This window comes from Hydra viridissima, unplaced genomic scaffold (assembly GCF_058129835.1).
Source record: "Hydra viridissima isolate aposymbiotic clone 2 unplaced genomic scaffold, HvirCarnegie_v1 scaffold_15, whole genome shotgun sequence".
In the NCBI taxonomy this organism is placed as follows: Eukaryota; Metazoa; Cnidaria; class Hydrozoa; order Anthoathecata; family Hydridae; genus Hydra; species Hydra viridissima.
Window position 1 is genome coordinate 2,560,226 of NW_028324314.1, and position 25,958 is coordinate 2,586,183.

A 25,958-nucleotide genomic window follows, 5' to 3' on the forward strand; every position below is an offset into this window, starting at 1 on the left:
ATATTGCTGATACAAGTTTTTAAAAATGCAATATACACAAAACAAAATCTTTAAAAATGATTTACACAATATGACGGCCGTTCACAATTCGAACGTTTGCTCCATCTAAGTAAAAACAATTGTTGATTACATTAATTGCCTCAACTTTTGTAACTTCTCTCCAACTACTTACATCTTTTTTTACAGCATCAGGATAAAACTTATCTAAGATTTGCATAGCGTGATATGTGATATATTTCCAATACAAATAGTGATCACTAGCTGTTCCATCGATTTCCCAGCTCAAATATCGCGGTCCAACTGATTTGTAATCTTTGTAGGGAACCCATTCATTTTTTGTATCATTGTTTTTAAAGCTACAGTTAGAAGTGACATAGTCATTACAAAAACCGATCACGAACTCAGAGCTATCTATTTCAGTATAGTCACCGAAGCCTTGAGGGCGATGACATCTACTCGAATGATCATTGCTATCATCCGCATGAGTTTGATTGCAAGGTGCTCTACAAAACGGGCATTTTACTTTACATTGAAATAAATGGTTTTTAATATCATTTATCAGTTGCGATTTCAACTCCCATTCTTCTTCTGGAGAAAGTTTGAGTAGATTACTATCTGCACATTCAATTAATGAGGCTACTTTTGTAATCAGTTCTTTTTCAACCTCCATTTTTTTTTCAGAGCCTAGCTCTACAATAACATCAAAGTCTTTCTCTCCAATTCCTAATTTTTTTATTACGGAATACTCGCAAATATTAACTTTAAAGGATTTGAAGCCATGTGCTACAAACTTATTCAGGCATTTTGTTTTTAGTTTTTCAAAAATTGCGTTTATTTTCAAGTTTAATTCCGTACTAATATCTGCTTCTTTGTTATCATTAATTATTTCAGAAATTTTATCTTCAAAAGAGACGAACGGGTCGTTGAAATAAGTTTCAACGAAAGTCATTTCTTCTTCAGTCTTTGATTTTTTTGAAACAATTTCAACTACATCACGAAGTACCAATCCATGCACATGGAGCTTTTGTGTGATCCTCTTTAAAACTAATTCTTTCAAAACGCTTCTAACTGAAACTAAAGCTTGTTTCTTTGCTGCAATCAGAAAAAGCGCCCTTATTTGACGAGCAGCAATTGATATGTCTTTTTCATTAGCTAAAATTGATAAAAATAGGTCTTTGGTTGACTCTCTCTCCCTTTTAATCTTTTCCATAAGATCATTATGCACAAAGTAACTTTCTTGTGCAAAACTAAATTTTTCAAAAGCAATTTGTGCTGCATAACATGCAAATAACGCTATAAAAGTGGAAGTTAAAACAAACTTTTCACTGCATTTAGCTCTCGAGTACGTATCTTTCAAAATATCAACTGCTCTTTTCATATACTGTTGAACAAACAGAGTGCAATCAAATTGCGCGTAAGGTTGGAATTTCAATTGTTTAACGCCTCCTATATCTCTCAAGCAAAGCAAAGTAATTTGTATACGATGAATAGCTAATGAAATCATGTCCTCGATTTCTAGCATTAAATCTCTTTCGATAGGTGTAGTGAACGACTTTGCTTTGTCATGTACAATATTAATATAAGCTAAAAACGATTTTTTCCACTCGAAATGTTCTGATAAATTAATCCACTCCACTTTGAACTTGTTTTCGAGTCTATCACCAAATCTTTTAATAGTGCTATTAAACTTTGCAGTTTGCCCATAACACATATAAAGTTCTTGCTTAAAAACCTCCGTCACATCAGCGGGAATGAACATTTTGTTTTGCCGCTTTGATAAGTTGCCGATAACACCATTCCAAAATATTTGAAATTCACTTTCACATTCTTCCTTGCTGAACTCTACATTACCGATATCTTGGTCCTTTCTCTTCTTTAAAAGATCTTCTGCCACTTTTCTTGTATGTTTTTGTAAATCAGCTTTGCTTTTCATCAATTCATTTTCAAACTCTAAACTATTCTGTTGATCATTAAAATATTTTTCAATGCATCCATGGCAATTTCTCACAACATTTTTAATGTTCTGTTCCATTCTATTAATATAGCGCTGTTTCCAATTTAGAAAAATGTTACGGTTATTGGTTTTTTTATCGATAAAACTAACAAAAGCTTCTGCATGTGCATTGTTTAACTCCACAGATTTAGCACTGAATTCATTCAGTTTTGTCGCTAAGTAATCTCGACAAGCGTTTGCTTCGAAGCGAGACTTAAAGGATGCTTTAATTTCATTATAAGCAGTTTCAAGATATTCGTTTAAACTACATTCTATTTTTGATCTCCATATGCTAACTTCGTTTTCAATTTCATATTTGACTTGAATCTCCGCATTGTTATTTAGACTCAAAACAAAGTTTTCTTCTAAAACTCCGTTCCACACCGTTTCTATTTTTTTACAAAGATCTTCTAAACATAGACTACCCATCTTGTTGGAGGCCATTTTGTTTATAATGTGATCTCTTAATTCTGAGCAAGCTTCGCTATATGACTGATTTGGCGGTGCCATTGAGCCAGATCCTTCCAAGAGTTGTGGGAAATAAAAAATATCATTTTCAAGTGAAATGTCAACGATATCTTGAAAGTGTCGATAACTCTTTTGCATTATCCTAGCTTGTGCTACAACCACTTCATCCATAAGTTTCATAAAGGTATTGCGACCAGATAAGTTTTTTTCTTTCGCAGACGGATCACAGTTTTGATGAACAAACACGACGTTCGGATGAAAATCAACCATATTCATTCTCATGAGCGCGCATATGCTTACTTCTAAAAAGTTTTCTATGTCGTTTGGCAACTCTCCGCGCACATTAACTATTGCAACATCTGATATCCCCAGAACGAACGTTGCTATTTCGTTATCGTGTGTTTTGCTACTTTTGTACTCAGGAGCGCCTAACCCTTCTGTGTCAACAACAAGAATAACATCATTCTTGTAGTTTTCCAAAAATACTGGAATCATTTGTAAGTAGGCTCCTTTCGTGCAGCGCCCAGCACTTACAGGAAACTGTATTCCAAACATGGTGTTCAGTAAAGTTGACTTACCAGAGCTTTGAGTTCCGAGCACTGTTAATACAAAGATTCTTGGCTCATGCTTTAGGTTATAATATTCCATATAGGATATTTTGAACACCTTGAAAACCTCTTTCAGCCAAGTTACTGGAACTGATAATCCGTCACCATCTATTAGTTCTAGTGCGATTCCATTCAAAAGCAAGGAAGCAGCTAATTCAGGAAGCATGTTCATGTACTTGCTGAGTTCTTTGTTTAAATTGTCCTGATTTCTATATAATGCTTCATATATCCCACCAATCTCACGAATAATCGTTTCAACTCCTATAGATATATTCAATAAATAAATGCTCAGGTTATCGCAGCGCATCTCTAGTTTGCGCTGTTCAATGGAAAATGATGATTCGTCGAATGTACTTTTGGTTTGCTTTCTCTTAAGTAAATTTAGCTCCTTTGTGGCAATTGAGTATTGATTTCGAACATCAGATAGATGCGAAAAAGACCAATCATCCATATAATCTTTAACATCACTTAAATATCTAATCTTCGCTTCTATGCCATTACATTTAAATATCTCCTTTAAGAACTTAGACATCAGATGAGGAAAATCTTTTTGGATTATTTCGGACTGCTCCTTTTTAACAGCTAGGATTTCATCACGGTACTTATATTTCTGATCAAGATTCCGAGTTCTAGTTTCCTTTTTTTGTGCTTCTGCGTATCGTTTTATTGTAGACTGTATTGGAAATAACTTCTTTCTAATTTGCGCTTTCTCTTGTGCGTTTGAGTTTTTCAAGAGATCTAATTCTTTTAGAAAGGACTCACTGATATCTCTTGCTTTTGAGTTTTTTAAAATATATTCTGGAGCTAATTGTGAAAACCTTTCGTTAAGACTGAGTATTTGTAAACTGCTTTCAAGAGTTTCTTCTATTTCAACAGTCACCGTCTCTAACAGTTTATGGTAGTTTTCATCAATTATCTTATATCGAACATTGGGACAAACATCATTAAACAGAACACGTCTACTCTTCACACAACTAGCTGATTCTTTTGTCATTAAAACCACAAGTTTTTTCAAGGTCGATTGGTTTTTGCTTTCGGCTAAGGCTATTAGAAAACCTAAGTGCTGTTCATCTTTGAACATATCTACTCCACAAAGAGCAAACAATACATCCGAAGCTGAAGCTAGTGTTACTGCCGATTGACCAAGATGTAGAGCATCTCCTCTTAAGTTTAACAATGAAAAAGGTTTAGAAAATTCCTTTCTTTTGTGTGATATGTTATGATACCATACTCCTTCAACAGTTCCCTCTGATGTTTTTCTGTTCATTTTACTTGAAAGAGAGTCTCTAGTGTAAAAACCACAACTCCCTTTTTTTGTATTGACATTGAAACCTAATAAATCGTTGCAGAGTTTTGATTTTGACAAGCTACTAACAGCCTGTTGACCGATCCGCATCATCGAAACAACGCAAAGCGGAGATTTCGTAACATTTTCCTCAATTAACTTATCGTTTTCGCGCCTTGCACATATTATACTTCTAAGAGACAAATTCATGTAAAGGTCTTGAACAGATGGAAACAAGACGGGGACAGAAAGATGACAAAACGCAAGCTTTTGGTAAAGCTTGCTTCTTAAAGAGAAGTCAGCTTTAAGAATGAAATCGTGCAAGATATCCATTGGGTGATTAACTGCAGAATGCATTCCCAGTTGGCCATGCCATTTTAATGGTATATTAAAAGATTGATATTTCATTCTTGTAATATTCTGTAACAATCTCATTGTTGAAATACTTTTACTTTTTGCTGGAGCTGATGAGTTTATTTCTAAAACTCTAGCATAACTTTTTATTGCCCAATATATATCATTATCAGTGATCACGTCATTTTCGTGGTAGAAGTTTTTTATGTCGTCGTCATCATAATCATGATCAATGTCTGGAAAGTCTTCATCCTAAAAAAGTGGCAGTTTAGTAAATAGCAACAAAGCAAGTTGTATTCGCGTAAATGTTTTGTTTTCGGTTTTGTTTGTCATATTTCTAATATAATGACGAATTCTATGTTCTTAGATAAAATATGTTTTTATTCAAACTTAACTGTCGGAAAAAAACAGTTTTCCGGCACTGCGCTGTATTTTAGTAAGCATGTCTACTTTTACGTATTGCTTATATATTTTTAGTTTGATTTAATTACATTGTGAAACTAAGTATAGTATTAAAATAATTATGGCTGCATAAAATTATCTGTAGTTAGTATAGTTTTTAGGAGGCAAAATTGGATTGTCGATTGCAAAGGAAAACAAATAAATTCAAAAAACTAAGCTTAGTGATCTTCAGGGACCTGCAATCTGATTTTGATTCTTATGTAGGTGCTGCAATCTGATTTCCACCTTAAGTAGGTGCTTTCAATAATGCCTCAATTTGCAGCTGCGCGATATCTTGAGGGATGAGAAAATATAACGAAGTTTTTAATTGCAAAAAATCTTTCCAAAGGATGCATTTGAGATTGCAAAGCAAATTCTAGTTTCTACAGCAATCTAAATATTTTATTGTTTGTGGTCCGAAAGCCATAGGAGTAATGGGATCAAAAGATTGGAATAGAATTTATGTTTTTAGTGATGATAATGACCCTCACAAGAAAACATGTGATGTTCAAGCTGCTGGTTTTGCAAAATACATTTCAAATTTAAGCTTCGAAAAACGAGCTTTTTTAGATCATTAGTTTTGCCAAGAAGAAACTGCCGAACTGAGAAATAAAAGCTAAGTGACCAAGTACGCTTTGACTGACAATGAGAGGAAACTTTAAAACTTTTGCACAATGAGATCACAGAAACCTTGAAGAAACTCACCATCAAGGAAAAATATATAAACCTGGCCGAGGAGTCCGTAGCCCATAATTTAAATCTGATACTATTTCACGCAAAACATGTCATCGGCCCAATATAAACTTTCCTGTCTCGAGCACTTTGCATATTTACTTCACACTCGGAGTTGAGAGAGTTGGAAAAAATAGAGCTGAATGAATGTGAGATTTGACTTTTTGATATGGTTTTATATTTTCTTAAAGTCAATGATTTTGAATAGTGTTCCAAACAATAATAATAAGTTTATACTTTAAATGTGCGGTGTTGCACATTCAGAACCCAGTTTTGTTTTTCAGGGTGTAATCGGATAAAGTTTGTTTTATTGACTATTCAGTTTAAGGTTTATCGCATACAAAGTTACTGTTTGATTACTTGCCGCGGCGTAAGTGGGTTTTGTTGTATACCTTTTTCTGTTATTTCAATTATTTAATAAAAAAAGAATACGGGGTGAGACCCACAGTTGTCCTCTTTTTTTTGCTTTTAGAAATTTCGAATATTGTGTTTCATGACTTGAGAACCCTTTGCTACTATATAATATTTTTAAATAGCTTGATAATGCCCAACAACAATGATTTTTTCGCTTAAATTTTCCGACTACCCTTTGTCCCATGGCAAAGACGTTAAGGTGGAATGCGGCAACTCTGAGCTTAAACTTTGTACTTAGGATTAATTTTACTCCCAGAAGTCAATGAAAATATCCCTTTGATAAAAATTTAAATAAAAAGCCACCAAATCCAATAATCCAGGAAATACAAATCATCTTCCTAGCTACCAGAATGATCATCAAGCACCGCAATTCAATCCATTTGAGGAGTTTGGTAACATATCAAGAAACTTGGAAAATGCCGCCCGAATAGAATTTTTCCCTCGTGTGATAATCTCCCAGAATAATATAAATGAAGGCAACCAGAGCAGTTAAATATTAACTGGAACGGAATTCCAGATTAAAATTACTAAGTAACCGTCAGACTACGGCAAGAGAAGCAGAATACTCAGCGAAGAGTTTGAACATAATCTTTCAAACAAATGCCTTCCATGACCACCTCAAAAATGCCATCAAAACAGATTGTGCAGCTGCCAATGTTGGCAGGCACACCACTTTGCCATCTACCTTTATATGTGTTCATGTAAAATGGATGAATATGCTCAAAATACATTGCGCTATATGCATATGTTAGGTAGGCCAGATCTGTTTATAACATTCACATGTCAAAACAACTGGTCTGAAATTAATGAGTTGTTCTTTCAATATTGAACTGCTGCTATTAGCCACAATTTTTCATCAATAACATATTAGTCTGTTGAATGTCCTCACAAAAAGACAAGCGTTTGGGCCCACTCAATGCTACATGTATAACATTGAGTTGCTAAAACGTGGTTTGCCACTTGTCCCCATTTTTCTTTCGCTGAAAAAAAAAACGAGCCAAAACCAAAAAGACACTGCAATTAGTGCATAAATACCTAATAATATTGATAATCCCTAACTGTTTAAATTAGTGACCAGTAAGATGATCCTTGCTCCATGTGGCCCAGAGCTTCCAAACGAATTTTGCATGAAAGATATCAAGTACTAAAAGCACTATCCACTGCATTTGTTTGCTTTAGCTTAACTGATGGGGACGGCTAACCCTTTTACAGATAGAGAGCGCCTGGTCTTGGAGACCACTCTTTCATTAAGACATTGTCTGTTTTGTCATGCAAAATGGTCAGCAGGTTTTAACTTGGCACAACCACACTCTAAAAACAATCCGTTAGAAAAAGTAACGGATTGCGTGTCTCCGTTAAATTAACAAAGTAATTCGTTTCCAAAAACAACAAAATTAACGGAGTAAAGTTAACAAATTACGTAGTCTTCGAAATTCCATTAATTCAGCCAAGGACGTATTAAAAGATGGACGCTCAACGCATTGTTTCATAAAAAAGATATGCGTGTTACGGTATTGTTTAGATAACAAAAGCGAAACAATAGGTGATAATTGCGAAACCGGGGAGTAATTTTATTTTATTCGACGTCGGAAAAAGATGGACTCGACTATCCAATATAAATATTTTTAAAAATATTTTTCTGAGCAGCGATACATAAAATGAGTATGACAGAAAACTTTGCTATTAATCAAGAAGATTATTCTTTTTTGATTGAAAATATTGAAAACGAAATTGAAATAGTTGTGGATAATTTTATTGAGATAGATCTTGAAGAGTTAGCGGACTTGTTATCAGAGGATTTTGAATTGGAGCTCATACCACCAGGAGTTCCTACAGAGAAGCTGATTGCAGAAGAAGAAACCAAAATGCTGAAAAAAACAGAAGAACTCTTAATAACTAAATTTATCTGTCCGAAATGTCACAATAAATATCTTAGAGAATCGAATTTTAAAAAGTATGAAAAGTAATGTTGCATTGGTACTAAAATTGTTTTTATACTTGCATGTTGTGGAACTTAATGTCTAAACTGGTGCTATTTTATATTTGCAAATACTCCCAGATTATGAAAATATTGTAAAAGTTCTTAATTTTGATTTTAGAAATTATTCAAAACTATAAATTGTTGTAATGTACTATTGAACTTCCATATAGAAAAATGCAATTTATCTTTATTACAGTTTTTACATATACTGGTGTAAGAAAATGTACACAGTTAAAAAATGGCTAGTTAAAGTTAATAGATGATTGACTTTCCTTACTCTTTAACCTGGATTCCATTAAAGGCAAGTTAGTATGGTAGGTGGTACTAAAATCACAACAGACTTCTGAACATATAAATGAACAATCTTTATGTCTCATAACTTTAAAGTTTTCAACTGTATTACCTTCTTTTGTTTCAATTATCCCAACATCCTCATTTGATGTGCTTCGGAAATTTTTAAAATCAGAAAATTTATTTCTGATTAGAAAAAAAGATAGTAGAAGTCATTATTACATCTACAGATGGTTATGCATGAAATGTTGGAGACTATGATATTAGCAGATTGAAGATTTAGTAGATCTGGAAGAGATTTGTTAACATTATTGGATAATGGTACTTCACAATTTAAAGCAATAAGTCTCCACATGCCATTTGATTGGCGATTATTGATTTTAACTATTACAAAATAATTTTTGTTATTTTAATTGTAACAGTCAAAATCATGTTTTGTTGTAAATGCTTTTAACTGTTGATGAATACTTATTGCATGTACTTTTTTATTTCTTCCAACTCTTGTGAGTGTGTTACATACATAACAGGTTTCTGTATGTTCAGAAAAAGTGAAGAATTTATTATTCCTCTCAACTTCAAAGCCTTTTTTTGATTTTAAATCTAACCTGTTTAAGACCATATAACATGATTTGCATAAATATTCAGGATGAACATTTTAATAGTCTGAGGTTATATCCAGCTTGTAAAAACTAAGAGTTGCTTGTTTAAAGATAACAACAGGTTTTATTTGATAGTGACTATCCTGTTTTATTATGCAGCCACACTTTCTACATAAATGTTTTAAATATTCCTCATGAAGATTCATTATTTATCCAGTAATGAGATAATAGATAGGAATATAAGATTACTTCTTTTGATATATCTAGAAAAGGTTAAAAATAAGGCTGTACACCACTTGTAGAAGGCTCAAGAATATGCAACGAAAGGTATGGTCTTATTACTTTTATTATCATGTTGTTACTATTTGTAACAACAATAATAGTAATAAAAGTAATAAGATCATTATAAGTTAAACTAGCTTTAAATGACTGAATGTTTAAAAATGCTTTATCAAAAATGCTCATTAAAAATACATACTTAATATTTCTTTCCAACTTCTGAAATCAATAGTTTTTTATGAACTTAAATCCTTTCATGCTCCAATTATTTTACCATAACTAACATAACCCATAAAAAATTGTTTACAAAATGACAGTGGTACTATGAAATGTTAAAGTAGACTTTTTCTACAGCCTTTTTCAACTCTCCTTTATAAAATATTGTTTTCAATCGGTTAGAATGCACTATTTGCATTGGGGAAGCTTAGTTTAATTTGTTTTTATAATACAATCCAGTGCATGAAAGGGATAAGATGCTTTTAGTTACAATACATTTAGATAAAATGCGATTTAGGTATCACAAATAAGAAAATTTTTAACAAGGACAAAAAGAAAATAATAACAAATTCAAGAGAAAAAAAAGCGAGGCAAATAAGTTCGACTTTTCCGACAAAAATAAGAAATACTCTCTGATTTGAACCTTAAAGTGGGAAGCATAATCTGAGAGTGGAGTGAAAAGAACACTAAAAATATATTTTTCGATCTTTAAACTATACCATAGCAATTTCAATTTAACAAGGAAAATTTGTTTCACTTTACTCTATCCATTCTTGTAAACCATACATAGCCTTTTTGCAAAAGCCTAGTTTTAGACGTCAAAGTTTAAACATAATTAAATTTTTATTAAGCAAAGTTCATAGCTCAAATCAACCTTTTTCAGATTTGTGAACTATTCTTGATTAATTTTTTTGTCTTTTATAACCATAAGCTTCAGTAAATGCATAATTATAATGGGTTTACTGAGGGAGGTTTTTTGACGGAAATTTGACGGGTAGAAGTCGGAATATCTGTATCATGAATTTAGAAAATTGACGGTAACACGCATAGCTTTTGTCTAATTGGCGGCACCTTTGATCTCAAACAATGCGTTGAACTTCCATCTATTAATACATCCTTGATTCAGCGGATTAAATAATAAAATCTGTCGAAAAATAAAAAATTTTTTTTAAAATGGTCTCCGAAAGAAATTATGAAGTGCTTCCTCTGTAGATTATATTTTCATCATTACATATCCTTTTTTCTCATTTTCGAAATTTACATGGATTGACTTCGAGAGGTTCAGAAGTCAAATGCACTTTTGATAAATGCAATAGAGTTTTCATTTGTTTCATAAAGTTAAGAAAATATTATGAAACCCAGCATTCCTGATGAGATCAAGCTGCAAGTTCAGCTACCACTAGTTAGTTTCATTTTATTTTGTTCAAGTGTATGTATGTATGTATATACGTGTGTGTGTGTGTGTGCGTGTGTGTGTGTGTTTATATATATATATATATATATATATATATATATATATATATATATATATATATATATATATATATATAAAACAGACAACTAAACATGGAATAAATTCCATAACATATCAGTGAATCCTTTCTTGGAACACCCTTCCGTATACCCTAAAAACAAATTTTATCCTTAGATCCAAGAATCTGTTCTTAAAGTCACTCCATCATTTTTACCTAAAAAGTTACGCTTAATTTTATTCTTTACTTCTATAACTTTTTTCTTTATGTTTATGTACATTTTATAATTTCTTGTTTGTGTATATATGTATATATATGTGAATACATTATAATAACTATTTGACCTATATTTTAACTCTTTTTAAAGTCTGTTTTATAAGTGTTACTTATAAATTTTTGTAAAGTTCTACTTTTACTATGTGAATAGTTTATTTCTTGTGTTTTTCTCTTGTCTTTTCTTTATATTATTTAGGTAATTGCGTTTTATTAGTGAGTTACTATTTGCAATGATCTGTGTTTTTTGTAACACTCTTAACATGAAATATATTGATATTAATTTATATATATATATATATATATATATATATATATATATATATATATATATATATATATATATAATAATTATTATTATTATCATTATTTATAAATTTTTGAAAATAAAAAATAAAAAGATATTCTTTTGATAAATTATCTTTTAAATCTTGTTTGTTAGAGTTTTATTTGTTAGCATATTGAAGTACTTAACATAAAAAATAAAGTTTTGAATCGTTTTTTCTATAATACTAAAAAAGTATATAGATGTGTTATTACTTTTTATATTTGTATTATTATCTTATATGTTTTTAGCTTTAATATATAGTTAAAGCAAGTTAAGGGCTTACATAGACATCAGCTTACAATGGTTTAATCATGTTCAAGTATTACAGCTATCTGTTCCTTGTTATTGTATTTTTTTAAAAATAAATTCGTCCGTTACATCAGACAAATACTATAAAAAATGAGTTGTTAACAATATTTTTTGTTTACAGGATCTTTAAATCACATTTACATCGTAGATAAAAGGTTTATTGCAATAAGTTTAACTTGCCAGTTTTTTTATAGTCACACAGTTTTAGTATAAACTAAATGGTTATTTACACAATTATCTGTATACGGCTTGTTTATATTCTTAGAATTTGCTACTTTAGACACAGCATTCAATATCACATCGTAAGTTTAAATTAGTTGTAAAATTAAAAATTTTAGACTTTGATTTGCATTTCTTCAGGTGGGGATATTTATTTAGGCTAGGAACAACTAAGTTTATGTATGCCTTGTTTACATTCGTTTAGAATTTACTATTTTAGACATGAGGCATGTGGTATCAAATTGAAAATCTGATGTTGTTATTTTCATTTCTTTTGATGTACTTATTTATTCTTATTTTGATTTATTGTTATTTAAGTAAGAAACCTTTTTTTTATTTTGTTCCTGACAGGTATTCAAGTATATGGAAATTATAGAACCTTTCAGTTATCAGATAAGATTATCTTTTGTTAAACATTTTTATTAAAGATATTATTTAGTTGTTGCATTGAACTTTATCTTTAGAAAATGCTATCAGAAATTAATAAAATAAAAAAAATTCTATTATCAATTTATAAATAAAGAATTAGCAATAACAATATTTCTTTAAGGTAATTAGTAAAATTTTATTTTCATTTCATACTATTTATATCATTTAGGTTCCATATTTTCTTTATTGTATTTTATGTTATATTTACCTTTAGGAATTGACAACACGTTGCTGGAATTGAAGAGTGAAACATGTACTAAGAACAGCAGCGTTAAAACGTAAAACCTAGTTTGTTAACAATTGGTTTAGTTTTAACATCTGTTGTGTATATGGGTGTGTGTGTGTGTTTTATACAGATGTTTTATAACCTCAAATATAATGACTATTAAAAATATATTTTTAAAAACTATTTTGATTGTAATTAAAAGTTTGTGTACTGAATAACATTATTATAAATATTTGATTAGTTTTCAATGTCAAGTTAAAAAGTTTTTGAAGCTTGCTAACAAATTGAGCACTATATTTCTCCCAACCATGTTAGTTTGTATAATTAGTACTGCTTGTATCAGATGGGTGGTAATTATTACATTTATAATGGTAAGAACCAATATGTATTAAGAATATCATAATGAAATAATCCATATATTAAAAAATGTAAGGATTATTTTGTTATCAAATTACAATACTATGTGGCTTAATTCATCTTTAATTATAATGGAGTGATTTTAACTTATTATTCCCTACAATAAAGTTATTTGAACTGAATAAAAACAGCGGATAATTTGATACACTAACGTGATAACTCCTTTATTTAAAAGGATTGTTTTATCGGAAAAATATCAACGGATTTCAATCCGTTAAAACTTTAATCCGTTAACTTAACGGAAAACCCGTTGGTGCAATAGCGACGGATTGATCTGTTACCCAATTCGTTGTATACAACGGATTTTTTTTTAGAGTGCAGTTGGCTCATTGCTGCCACTATTTGAATAATGGTTGCACAACCCATTCAACTTAAATTAGAACAAGACCAATTTTGAAAAAGTCAACAGAATTCTACTTGATCAAAGACACTCAGACCGACCTATGGGAGGAGTTTTTCTCCTACTATCAGGTGATTTTTGCCAAATGCTACCTGTAGTGCCATGTACCATGGCTGATGAGCTAAATGAATGCATCAAACAATGTTGCATCTGGAGTCAACTCAAAGGAATTATACTCTCAGCTAACATGAGAGCAAGGCTCTTTAGAGACACAACTGTCCAGCAATTTTTCAACATGCTTCTCCGATTGGGGTAAGGAAAGGCTGCATAAGATGTTGACGGAAAGGTCATATTCCCTGCAAAACTAGGCATCTTGGTACAAACAACAATGGATATGCAGAAAGCTGTTTTTCCAAAGATTGCTCAAAAGATGAACCAAGAACCAATCAACTACTGCTAGTGATTGTGTAAGAGAGCTATTTCAACTCCACGGAATGATGCTATGATTGCGATTATTTTCAATTTCGCAGGCAATCCGCCAGGCTAAGTCAATTTTATCATTCGAGAGATACAACTGCTGACAATGATTCAGTTGAATATCCTGCCGAACATCCAGTCGAACACACAGGAATGTCTCCACATTGCTTGGAGTTGAAAGTTGGCTCACCAATAAATCTTCTTAAGAACTTGAATGCCCAAACAATGTGCAACGACATCAATTTATCTTTACTCCAGGTGGAAAAACAGCGGTAATGTCTACCCATATTCTCTTACAACCGCATGAACCAGCACCAGAAAGTTCATTCCTTAAAAGAAGTGTTTTTGAACAACAAAAGTCTTCTACTTGGAAGATGTCTTCTTCAAAAGAAGTGTTCTTCTCAGTTGAGAAGAAATGCACCGAGTAATCCAGCTAGTTTTAAATGTTTTTAAAAGCGGGAAAATGTTAGCAGATATTTCACATAAGGACTTGATTTTTGTTTTATTAAGAAAATAGGGGTGGTTTCCTTTTTTCATCTGATAATAAATGGCAAACCAATCATTAGCTAGATAAACACTAGCTCTAGCCTGAAATAAATGACAGTTAGTAAATTAGCGTTACTGTTATCTAGTCAAATATGTTTTTTTAAAGTGGTTAAACATGAATCGCTCTAAAACATTATCCTAATTTCAAAAGATAAATCGTAGAAAAATTACCAATGATCACAAAATGCTTAAAAAATTGATAACTTTTAATAATAAGAAGCTATGCAGCTTGTAAAATTCTGTCTTGGAAGCTCTGATTTAGGATATTTTTAGCTAAGATTTGGCAAAAAACTTTAGCAATTTCTAAAGCGTTCTTATCGACATCAGTCGGATTTAAAACCTTGGATTGAAAAGATTTCAAAAAAGTTGCAAGTAAAAGAGCATCAATTATTTTTTACTTTTCCCATACAACCCACTGCATTAAAGTAATCAACTCACATCTTTGCTTTTTGAGTAACAGAATTCCTCGCTCCATTTACTTTCACCAAATTTGCTAATTGATTGAATTTGAAAACAGTAGTTTCCTGGTTTGTCACAACATAGCTTCACCTTGGAAAGAAGTTTGTCGTTTTTGTAACTCAAGAGAACGTTTTCTAACTCAATGAAACATACCGACCAATCATCACCTAGCTTATAACGGAAGCAATATTTTGAAATTTCGAATTTCACTGCTTTCCATTTTAGAATAACACTTTTCTCTTTGAGAGATACCTGCAAAGAAAAAAAAGCTTTAAGTTTATAATGGTAATTGGTTTAATGATGTGTGTCAAAAAAGAAATTATATGACTCCATAAGCAAATAATTAATTTGTTTTAGCAGGACTTACGAATTGAGGTTGAATCTTGAGAGGTTACATTTGGTTATTAGCAAGTAATTTATCGTTTATATTAATCCATAAAAGAACTCAGAAAAATATAAAAGTTTCATAAAATTTTCTTGCATAATCAGCAAAAATTAAGATAATAAGATATTTTCAGTTTAAGCCATTAACCTAATAACTCTAGGAAATCAATCTCTTTCTGATTTAAGTTGCATAGATATTCTCTATTCACCAAGTACCAGAGGTTAAGCGAAAGAAAAACTTTCAATCATCAGCCATGAAATACAAACCAAAAATATAAAAACCGTTACAAAATTACAAGCACTCTTATACGAATACGAGATATTGTATTTGAAAATAATACAACTTGAAATAGTAATATTCGCTCCTTCTGTTGAGCGCTCTACTCAAGTCGTCAAATCAATAGAGAAAATATACTTTAGATACTCAATCAAGTATAATCAAATATCATCTGAAAAAAAAAAAAAAGACATATTACAATTGCTAAAGAAAACGGAACTGATGATAAAAAGAGCAATATTAATCCTTCTTTCTTTCTATCATGACGCCAGAGGACACGACACAGTAATTTTTTGTAATTTTGTAATAGTTTTTATATTTTTGATTTGTATTTCATGGCTGATGATTACCGTTAGGAATGAAACTCTAAGTACCATACATAACTGTTGTTTCTTCGTTTTATATATATATATATATATATATATATATATATATATATATATATATATATATATATATATATATATATATATATATATATATATATATATATATGTACATATTGCTCTATTTATACAAAATATTGAGCACTCTTATACGAACACGAGATATTGTATTTGAAAATAATACAACTTGAAAAAGTTACATATATATATATATAAATGTATATATATATATATATATATATATATATATATATATATATATATATATAGTATGTGCCAAAATTGTCACCATGTTTGAACAAAAAAATAGTTTATATTTTTTTTAATAGAAAAGCTGTGAAGAAAAATGAAATTCTAGTTTTATTAATTAAATTTAAGACTTAGCTAACTGAAAATATTGCTTTTTATTAAATTTAGAGGATATTAAATTTTTTTTTTAATTTTTATATGAAGAGCTAATGGTGACAATTCTGTCGCAAATGAATGCAAATAACATGTTGTAGTAAATTAATATTGAGTGTATTCTCCCTTAGATTTAATTACAGTCTGAATTCTTTCAGGAACAATAGCAACCAATATGCGGCATTTCTCGGGTGTAATTGAGTACCAAATCTCTTGTACACGAGACCAAAGTTCATCCTTATTCTTAGGTGGAGAAGGAAAGTTGTAGATCCGTTGTTTACCAATTGGCCTTAAATTTTTGAGTGGGTTAAGATCAGGGCTTTGTGCTGGCCAGTCAACGACATTCAATTTCTTCTCGTGAAAGAATTTGATCCAAACATATTAGTTTTGCTTTCATCTGTCCAAATCCAGTCATAAAAGTCATCAAAAGTCATGTGTGCATAAAGTTTAGCATAATTAAAACGAACTTGGCGGTGACAAGAAACTAACAATGGCTTCTTGATCTTTCTTCTGGATCGAAAACCAATTCTTTTGAGCTCTCTATTGACTGTCCGCACTAAAGCATGAGTCCCATAGCTGTTATTCATTAAATTAGTAACATCCTTTACAGTTTTAGACTCTCCAGAATCATATAAACGACCGATTGTTCTATGGTCTATTGGTGAAAAAATTTTCTTTCGACCACTTTTAGGCTTACTTACTTCTAAATTATTGCGCAATTTGATTTTATATATCATATTATGAGACTTTCCGAACTCAGCACCAATTTCACGATAATATTGTACGGATGTATGGCTTACCACAATATTTTTTTCTAGTTCAAAATTTCTTTCCCTCATGATAATAATAACAATACTTTTTTTGTTTTCTAAACAAAATCAAACTTTTAATGATATTTAATCGTTAAAAATCGTGTAAAAAGTTGATAACTCAATCATTTTAGTCATAAGGCTATTAATTTATGTCATATGCCTTATTAACTGTGGGCAAATATGTTAACTGCTTTTATTCGAGACAAAATTGTCACCATTAGCTTTTCATATAAAAATTAAAAAAAAATTCAATATATTCTAAATTTAACAAAAAAGCAATATTTTTTGTTACCTATGTCTTAAATTTAGTTAATAAAACTAAAAATTCATTTTTCTTCACAGCTTTTCTATTAAAATATATATAAAATATTTTTTTGTTCAAACATGGTGACAATTTTGGCAGATATTGTATATATATATATATATATATATATATATATATATATATATATATATATATATATATATATTATTTATTTATTTATTTATGTATTTGCATATGCATATGTTTATATGCATATTTATAACATTATTTATTTCAGATAATATTATTCAACACTACATTTGAACATTGAGTTTGACTGCGCAGCAAATTTTAATTAAGTCATCATAATTCAATAGAACAGACACATGGCGAGCTTGTAGGTTTATCCTATTTAGGATTTTAATATTTGGTTTCTATTGCACATTACGTTCAGACTTTTTGTACTTACACTTATTTGAAAATCACTAGTACCCTTCTGGCCACACTGGATTTGGTATTTGCTATCAGTGCAGTTCTACAAAGTTGCTAACTTTTGTTTTTTACTTAGTGAAGACTGCATATAAGTTGATACGTTTGGGCATAAAAAATCATATGATTTTTTTCTCCTAGCAGGAGCTTGGTGTATGACAGTTACAACATTACCATAAAAGTTAAACTCTTAAACAATATAAAGATTTCTTCATATGCCCAAATCGCATCTCAAATGATGTTAGTTTAATTGACCAGCTTAGATCTTAACTGGGATTTTCAAAAGCCTTCCAGGGGAAAAAGCTATAGCAGTAACTTGATTGAGATCAAGTTACTACAGTATTGTAGTAGCTTGATTGAGATCAAGTTATTACTATAGCTTTTTCCCCTGAAAGGCTTTTGGTGTGAGATTTATTGTCATTTTCAGGTTGAAAGTTTGATTAAATTAACAATTAATTTTTTCCCATTTATCATATATACATTAATAAAAAATCAGTTTAAATGAATGGCCTTGTTTTAATGACTTAGCAACTTCCCTCAAGAAAGCTCACAGTTGTACAAAATTTATTTTTTTAAAATATCCCATAATTCAACTTAAAATCTTTTGTATTACACAAAATAGACTTAGAATATGAATATTAGTCACAGACCTAACCTAAAATAAGTTAACCAATCAGAGAGATATGTTTATATTGTATTCAAGACGGTATTTGCTGAAGATTTGTGTATTTAATATTTATTTAAATGTTCAATTATGTAAAAATTGTAATAAAATCTTATCTTAAAAAAAAATTCAATTAATAAAATATCCAGATTGCTTTTAACTTCTTTCGAGCGTAAAATAATAAAAACATAAAAAAAGTGTTTTGGAAACATCCTGATAGCAGTACCAGTTTTAATTACAGTAAAATTAACTCTTTGATACCCTTATGAGTCTGTATGTTCTCAGAAAAAGATTTTAGTTCTCACAAATATTCTGATCAAAATCAATGTCATTACTTTTTAATGCAATGTTTTAAATCAATCAAAGTTACGCCATAATCGAAATTAACCTAGTCGAGTGTCAAACTGGAAATAAACAATTCTGCTTATTTTAACCATCTCGCGTTCCTAAATCGAATATATAAGGCATTGTTATATAGCTTTTAATTCCTCGCAAATTAGGAACCACGCGTATCCATTCAAAAATTGATTCGAAATGTAATCACTGCTTGTAATCATACACTGTATTTCACACTAATTGTCTTAAGTATATCAGGCTATATTAACAATTATACTCAAAAAAACTTTGTCGTTCTGATTGAAATCCTATTGCTTAATAAACTTAATTGAGCAAGTGTATGCTAATTTGCCATGTTTCTCAAAATGAAAATTAAAACAGTTTTTACATGTTACGCTTAGCGTCATTCTAATTGCCTTTTCACTTACCGATATAATCTGCGGAGCATCTAACTCAACGGTTTTCTTGTGAACTGTTTCAGTCAGTAAAACCTCTCTGTGTCTGTCATCAATCCCCAGTAGTTTGAAGGAATATTCCGTCCCAAACAAAAGTTGATCAAATACATAAGTGTTTTCCTGTTTAGAAACATTAACCCTCCTCCATTCAATTTCTAGTGTAGATTCTTTGTAGTTCAGAAGGTAGCATTTTAAAATGATATCAGGGTGTTTCCAAGTTAACGTCACTACTCTACCATCCATTACAGTTGCATTGAGACTGCATAAGGGATTAACTGGAAAGGATTTTACGGTTCCATCAACCATTTCGCTAACAGCACTTTCTTTCATGCAATCTTCTATTTCAAACGTTTTGTCTTTTGAGATGAACCTGTTTTCATCATCATTAAAATTCATTTGGTTTGACATTTTGCAAATGCTCTTAAATGTCCGCTGCTTTAAGGTGTTGTTAAAACTTAGTTTTAGTTCGCGAAGAAAACCAGTCGAAAAACGAGGATAACTTTGCGATGAGTCTTTCAAAGAATCTTGAATGTAAGTTTTTTTAGTTTCTAAAGAAGATAAAAAACAAAATATTTTATTGCTTATATATTAAACAATCTGTTTTCTATACTGTTCTCCGTGGTGTAAAATCAAACTAAAATATTTTATAGGGCTAATTACTAAAAGTTATAAAACTGCGCTTTTCTAATGTTAAATACATGCTGTGAGGAGGGAAAATGATAAAATTGTAAACATTATCTTTAAGTTTTACCCGACTTAAGCATATAATATTCGAACGATGAAAAGAGTGAGTCAACCAACAAAAAAAGTACGCACGGAGACTTATTGAATTTGTCATATGAATAAACGATACAGCGAAAAGAAGAGTAAAAAAAGTAATGACAACCAAGAAAAGACGTACACGCAGAGAATTATTGAATTTCTCATATAAATAGACGATATACCGAAAAGAAAAGTAAAAACAACAACAACCAAGAAAAGACGTACACACAGAGACTTATTGAATTTGTCATATGAATAAGATGATAAAGCGAAAAGAAAAGTAAAATGTAACAACAACCAAGAAAAGACGTACACACAGAGATTTATTGAATTTGTCATATGAATAAACAATATAGCGAAAAGAAAAGTAAAAAAATAACAACAACCAAGAAAAGATGTACGCACGAAAACTTATTCAGGCTGTCATATAAATAAATGATGAATAAGTAGCAAAACCGTAAACAACCGAAAACTATAAAATGCTCAAAAATAGAAAAGAGTAGAAGTTTTAAAGAGTTTTGAAGAGGTTTTAAGATGGCAAAGTAAGAGTTAAGAAGAGTAAGAGATTTAAAAGGGAATTTTATGAGAAAAGAGATTTAAAAGAGAATTTTATGAGAAAAGAGATTTAAAGAGATTTAAAAGAAGATTTTATGAGAAAAGAGTTTTAAGAGATTTAAAAAGAGGAATTTATGAGAAAAGGATTTTTAAAGATTTAAAGAGAATTTCATGAGAAGTATTTATGAAGATTTTAAAGAGAAACTTACGAGAAGAATTGGTAAGAAAAGATATTTGAGTAACTTTAAATAAGCGTTATTATCTGTATTGATTTATTGATATTTGCATGAGTTAATTTTAAGAGAATATATATTGATGAGAATATTTGAGAATATTTATTAAGAAAAATAAGTAAGAGAAGAAGAACCAGTAGTAAGTATTTTTGTTTGCATTTCGATTATTAATATTATTGTTATTACTATATGCGTTAAATATTGTTATTGAAAAGTTTGATGCTTTACCGCGCACCTTAGCCTATCCGCGCCATTACACTTACGTCACACAAATATAAGAGTGCTTACCGTTACACATTAATAGAACATTTGTTGAGTTTTATATTATAGAATATACTGAGGACGGCGAATATAAGTTAAGCCTTTTTGATTAGACCTTGCCCATTCCTAACCAAACTATTCCCAAACCTAGCCCTTTCCTAACCAAATACTCCCCAGACCATCAACCTTGTTCCCAACCTCCATATACCTAATCCACAAACCGAACCAGACCCTTTCCCTTTCCCTTTACCCCTTTCCCTCAAAAATAAGAAAAACATAAACATTAAAATCAAATAATTAATAAAGTAAATATTCGAAAATCCACCGCCCTCACAATGCTATGGTAATTTAGAATGCTGGGTTCGTTTGATATAAAGGAAAATGTTGCAGTTAAATAACGAAAGAACTCGTCATTTTTAAAGAGAAAATGATTATTCATTTTGCATGAAGTAAGTCATGCGTCATAAGGTTAACTTTTTTTCATTTTGTTTTTTAAGTTTTTTAAAATATTTGTAGATTTTAAAAGATAACTGCCTTTTGCAGGGATTCCAAGTTCACTGCTCCCATAGCAAGTTTATCTTGCCATCTTGTTTAGCATTTGTTATTGAATTGAGAAGTCTTTTGTTATATGATTTTTGTCTCGTCTTGCGATTCTTTTCGAACAGTCTTAAGAGTTCGCGCTAGCTTGCGTTCCAGAAACGCATTCCGGTATTTAACAAAAAAATGCTCGCAGTTAGTATACTATCCGTTGGAAAATTGGAGGCTCAGTTTGGGGATTTTCAAACTCATAACATCTGTTTATAACTGTTGTCAAAGGTTGTGAAACCATCAAAATTATGTTGACAACTGAATTAGAATTCTTTTAAAAACTTTTAATGACAAGAACCAAAAAGCATTTCCAGCAGCAACAACACTGTAATTGGGTGTTCTTCCTTCAGCGTAAAAAAATTTTCCCAAGCGAGTGTCTTTAATTTAAAACTTCAACATAATTTGGAATATTTAAGCACATTATCATATTGTTGTATACAACAAGCTTTGCACCGTATGAAAGTAAACTGGTAATGCTGTCAGGTTTCGACACTTTTTTCACCAAAATATTGAGAGCTTTAAAGTACTAGAACTGGAGCGTCTTGGACATTTCCTTTGTTTTTGCATTGATTGTCGACTTTTCAATTGCTCTTTTGCATTTATTTCAAGTGCAACATGAGTAAACTTTTCTTGTTTCTCTTTGTCCTCAAGGATATTTTTGTAATCAATGTTTCATAAAACCAAATCTTAAGTTTGGGAAGATTATCGACTGTTCGGTGGTCGGAAAGATCATTGACTTTTCGGCGGTCGTTAAGTGAACGCAGGTTATTGATTCAACTATGATTCAACTATGTTCGTTACGAAAGCCATTTACCACAACTGGCTTTTGCGGCCATCAACTTGAATTAGTTTCTCAAACAATTAAATAATGTTCCTCATGGTGTATAAACTTATATACAGTTAGTTTTGGTCCCATAACTGAAATATGATGCATAATTACTTTTTTTTTCTTGCCCATTATCAAGGAACTTAAAAACCGAAGTATGTTATCAAACTTAGACCAGTTGTCAACAGTTATCATTCGATTGTTTGTTAAACTACAAACATTAATCTTAACTCCATTATGAAAAGTTTCAAAGCTAAGATTTTCATAAACTCATCACTTAACGTATTTCTTATGCCACTTAAAGAACTTAAGGGTACTCCCAGCTAAACAGATGGAGCATTTTTTTGGCCAATATTTTCCTCCATATACTGTAACTGTTTCAAATTTGGAGACCAATGTAACTCACAGATAACAATATTATTGGTAACAACTAAATTAGAGTTTGAACTAGCCTTTATCCATTTTTCACGCTGAACACAATCACTTGGAAATTAATACACTGATACTTTACTAGCTTCACTCGATATACATTTTTATTCATTTTGATTTGTGTGACAAGCATACACACAACATTTTTAGAGCATGACATAAAGATTTAATTTGAAATTTAAAAATATATATTATTTGCCTTAAATTGATTTTAAAACTGCACGTTTATATTATATATTATGCCATGTAACAATAAGTTTATTTATATTATGCCATGTAACAATAATTTAGAATATACAACATTGCATTTTCTTTTTAAAAACTATTCTGATCGTAGAGAAATAATTCTCTGCAGCCGTAAAAAAAATAGGCTCCCACAAAAAATTCCGTTTGCAAGATGAATAGACCTGTAGTAGAGAACGCCATGGTATCAATCAAAAAGTTGTTTGAAATATTCAGAAAACTCTTGATAGTGCTAAGTTCCCAACTCCTAGCGAAACAGCAATAAAAAATTCAATATTCAAACAGGCTGTTAAGTTGAAGAGTTTCATGAGAAGTTCCGCAAAAAACCATGGTCCCCGCAGTTTGATGGCAACTGCGTTGAAAAAGGTGAATATCGGGTAGTAGATCTTAAAAGTTTAGAAACCAAAGAACAATTTGGCGCACAGTGTTTGATAGAACTGAATTCACCGTTTTAGGATTCTCCAAAGTTGTTGATAAATAAGTTGAAATGCGATAAACGTTTTTAGAGAAGACTGTAGTGAAGCCATAACTTTTCAAATGTCTTTATAACTTTATAGACAGGAAAACTATCTGGTGATTGACGAAGAAATCTGTGATAACTAGAAACTATCGGTATCCCGACTTTTAATAAGAATCATGATTGAGAGGTTGTAAAAAAATCCCGAATAAACATCACGAGGCCTTGAACCTCAATCAATAATCACCAAAGATCATCTTGAAAAACTTTTCGCGCCTAACTTTTACAAAATGATGGCTAAGCCCATATATATAAAGACTTTTAAAAAAGGTCGACATTTTGAAGGCCAAAGCTATAAAAGTTAATAAAGTTGTATGACTTTGGTTCTCAAATCAAATGTTTAAAGCGTTCTATAATTCCCTCCTGTTCTTGTTCATGCACCTTTCCTTTCTTTGTTTTTAGTTCTAAAACTGGTCCCTTTTTTCTGAAACATTGGCCACCTGATCATATTCTTTTACTTACTGTTAAAGGGACAGGAATAGAACGAAGTTTATTCGACAACTTGCTTTGGTTTGCTCATGGACGAGGTTCATAATACCATATTAATATGTTGAACTGTTTGTTTCTTTTCATATTTTTTTCATATTTTTTTTTCATAATTTTGCACATAGACTGAGAAACTCGTTATTTTGCAGAAGGGCGTTTTCAGAGCAAGCATGCTTTAATCTTTTTTATCAAGTTAAAAGCAAATAACATCACATTGTTAAGTTGCATACGACATAATTACGAAGATATAAGAAAAGCAAATCAAAAACGACAGAATTAGAGCAATCAAAATATATGAGCTAATAAACAAACTCTAAAGTTTAGTTAAAACTAAGTTTTACACATCATCCATTTGAAAAAAACGCATTATAAACTTATCACTGATGAAACAATGATGAACATTGTTTCAGTAAGATAACGAACTTTTTTTGTGTTAAAGTAGTTTTTGAAGTATAAATGCATTTTGTTTCTGATTTAAACAAATCACATCTTCAGAATTGAATTGAAAAAGTTCTAACATAAGTTTTTAAAAAATTTGGATTTCGTGCAGTTAAAGTTAATTGAAAAATAAAACAAAAAAAAGTTGACTTTTGTATTAACTTGTAAAAAGTAGATACAGATCAATGTGCTACTTCTGTCAGGTTATTTAAGGATGAAATGCTATTTTAAAAATAACGAGTTTAAACGCAAAATTTCTTCTTGCCCGACAAATATTGTTAACAAATCGATGTATAAGAAGTTTTTGGTCAACAGAATCTACACAAACTACTTAAAAAAGTTGCAAAATAATTTAAGTCGTATAATTTATAATGAAAGGAAATATTACAGATATACTTACATTTGAAAAAAATTCTAAAGTTGATAAAAGTGTTAATACGCCAACCATCCAACCATTATGACTTTATCAAAAATTGCATTTTATGAAGGGTGTTTGTTAGTAAAATTCTTTAATTAAGTTGCAGTTGAGGTTAGAGCAGAATGCATTTATTTTAAACAATAAAAAGATAATAACTATTTTAAATGAGTAAAATAAATTCTTTGAAATTAATCTTCGTTATTGTTCATAGTTAATTACATCCATTTAGTTTATAAAACCTTTTTCATATGACATAGATGTTTAGATCGTGAAACTTAAGCAATATACTCACCGTTGGTATTTTTTTTTTCTTTACTTTAGTTGTTATTATTTTAAAACAACACTTGTTTAAAACGTCATAACCAGTAAAGGGTGTTATGGTTTCTGCCAACTTTGTCCTCAGATATTTTGATCTCCATAAAAGCGAGTAAGAACTAGACTTGTTATAGGGATTTCAGTCACGTGACTTTTTCCGTATTCTAAGTTCATCATATAAATAAACGGGTTTTTTTCGGCAACTTTTTCGGGAAATATTTTACAACTACCTAATTTCAAACCAAATTGCCCGTTGTATACCTTTAACAAATGTTAAATAAAAATGTTATTTTGTGAAGGTTATTCTTTGAAGTTCCTAAAAAAAAAAGCCATAAAATTTTTCAAGTCCGTTTAATCTCTATAGTTATCTACGTGGATATTTAGAAAGCGCTTATTAATGTGACTTTGATATATAATTAGTTTTTTATATCAAGCTGTTTGAAATGCAGAATAGAGATCTGTATTTCTGGTATCAAAATCTAGAAGACAAAAGCTTAGCCA

At 30.5% G+C, this 25,958-nt stretch overlaps 2 protein-coding genes across 2 annotated transcripts; one reads left to right on the forward strand and one right to left on the reverse strand.

Annotated features, from left to right (window-relative positions):
* LOC149878169 (interferon-induced very large GTPase 1-like) lies at nucleotides 1–25,244 on the reverse strand. The gene is made up of 4 exons (XM_090073383.1): nucleotides 25,125–25,244; nucleotides 19,360–19,934; nucleotides 14,917–15,189; nucleotides 1–4,960 (listed from the first exon to the last, which is right to left on the reverse strand). Exons 2-4 carry the CDS (start codon nucleotides 19,792–19,794, stop codon nucleotides 62–64), a joined length of 5,607 nt encoding a protein of 1,868 aa, XP_089929509.1. The 5' UTR covers nucleotides 19,795–19,934; nucleotides 25,125–25,244; the 3' UTR covers nucleotides 1–61.
* On the forward strand, nucleotides 7,205–9,501 carry LOC149878170 (uncharacterized). The gene has a single exon (XM_090073236.1). It carries the CDS (start codon nucleotides 7,954–7,956, stop codon nucleotides 8,260–8,262), a length of 309 nt encoding a protein of 102 aa, XP_089929362.1. The 5' UTR covers nucleotides 7,205–7,953; the 3' UTR covers nucleotides 8,263–9,501.
* Nucleotides 25,245–25,958: the final 714 nt, after the last annotated feature.

Excerpts from the sequence above, each read along its gene's own strand:
- LOC149878170 (XM_090073236.1), top strand. The coding sequence starts at position 7,954 with ATGAGTATGACAGAAAACTTTGCTATTAATCAAGAAGATTATTCTTTT.
- LOC149878169 (XM_090073383.1), bottom strand. The coding sequence starts at position 19,794 with ATGTCAAACCAAATGAATTTTAATGATGATGAAAACAGGTTCATCTCA. Across the intron at positions 15,190-19,359 it reads ATGCTCCGCAGATTATATCG|GTATCTCTCAAAGAGAAAAG; the intron begins GTAAGTGAAAAG and ends TTTTCTTTGCAG. Across the intron at positions 4,961-14,916 it reads GTTACTCAAAAAGCAAAGAT|GATGAAGACTTTCCAGACAT; the intron begins GTGAGTTGATTA and ends CCACTTTTTTAG.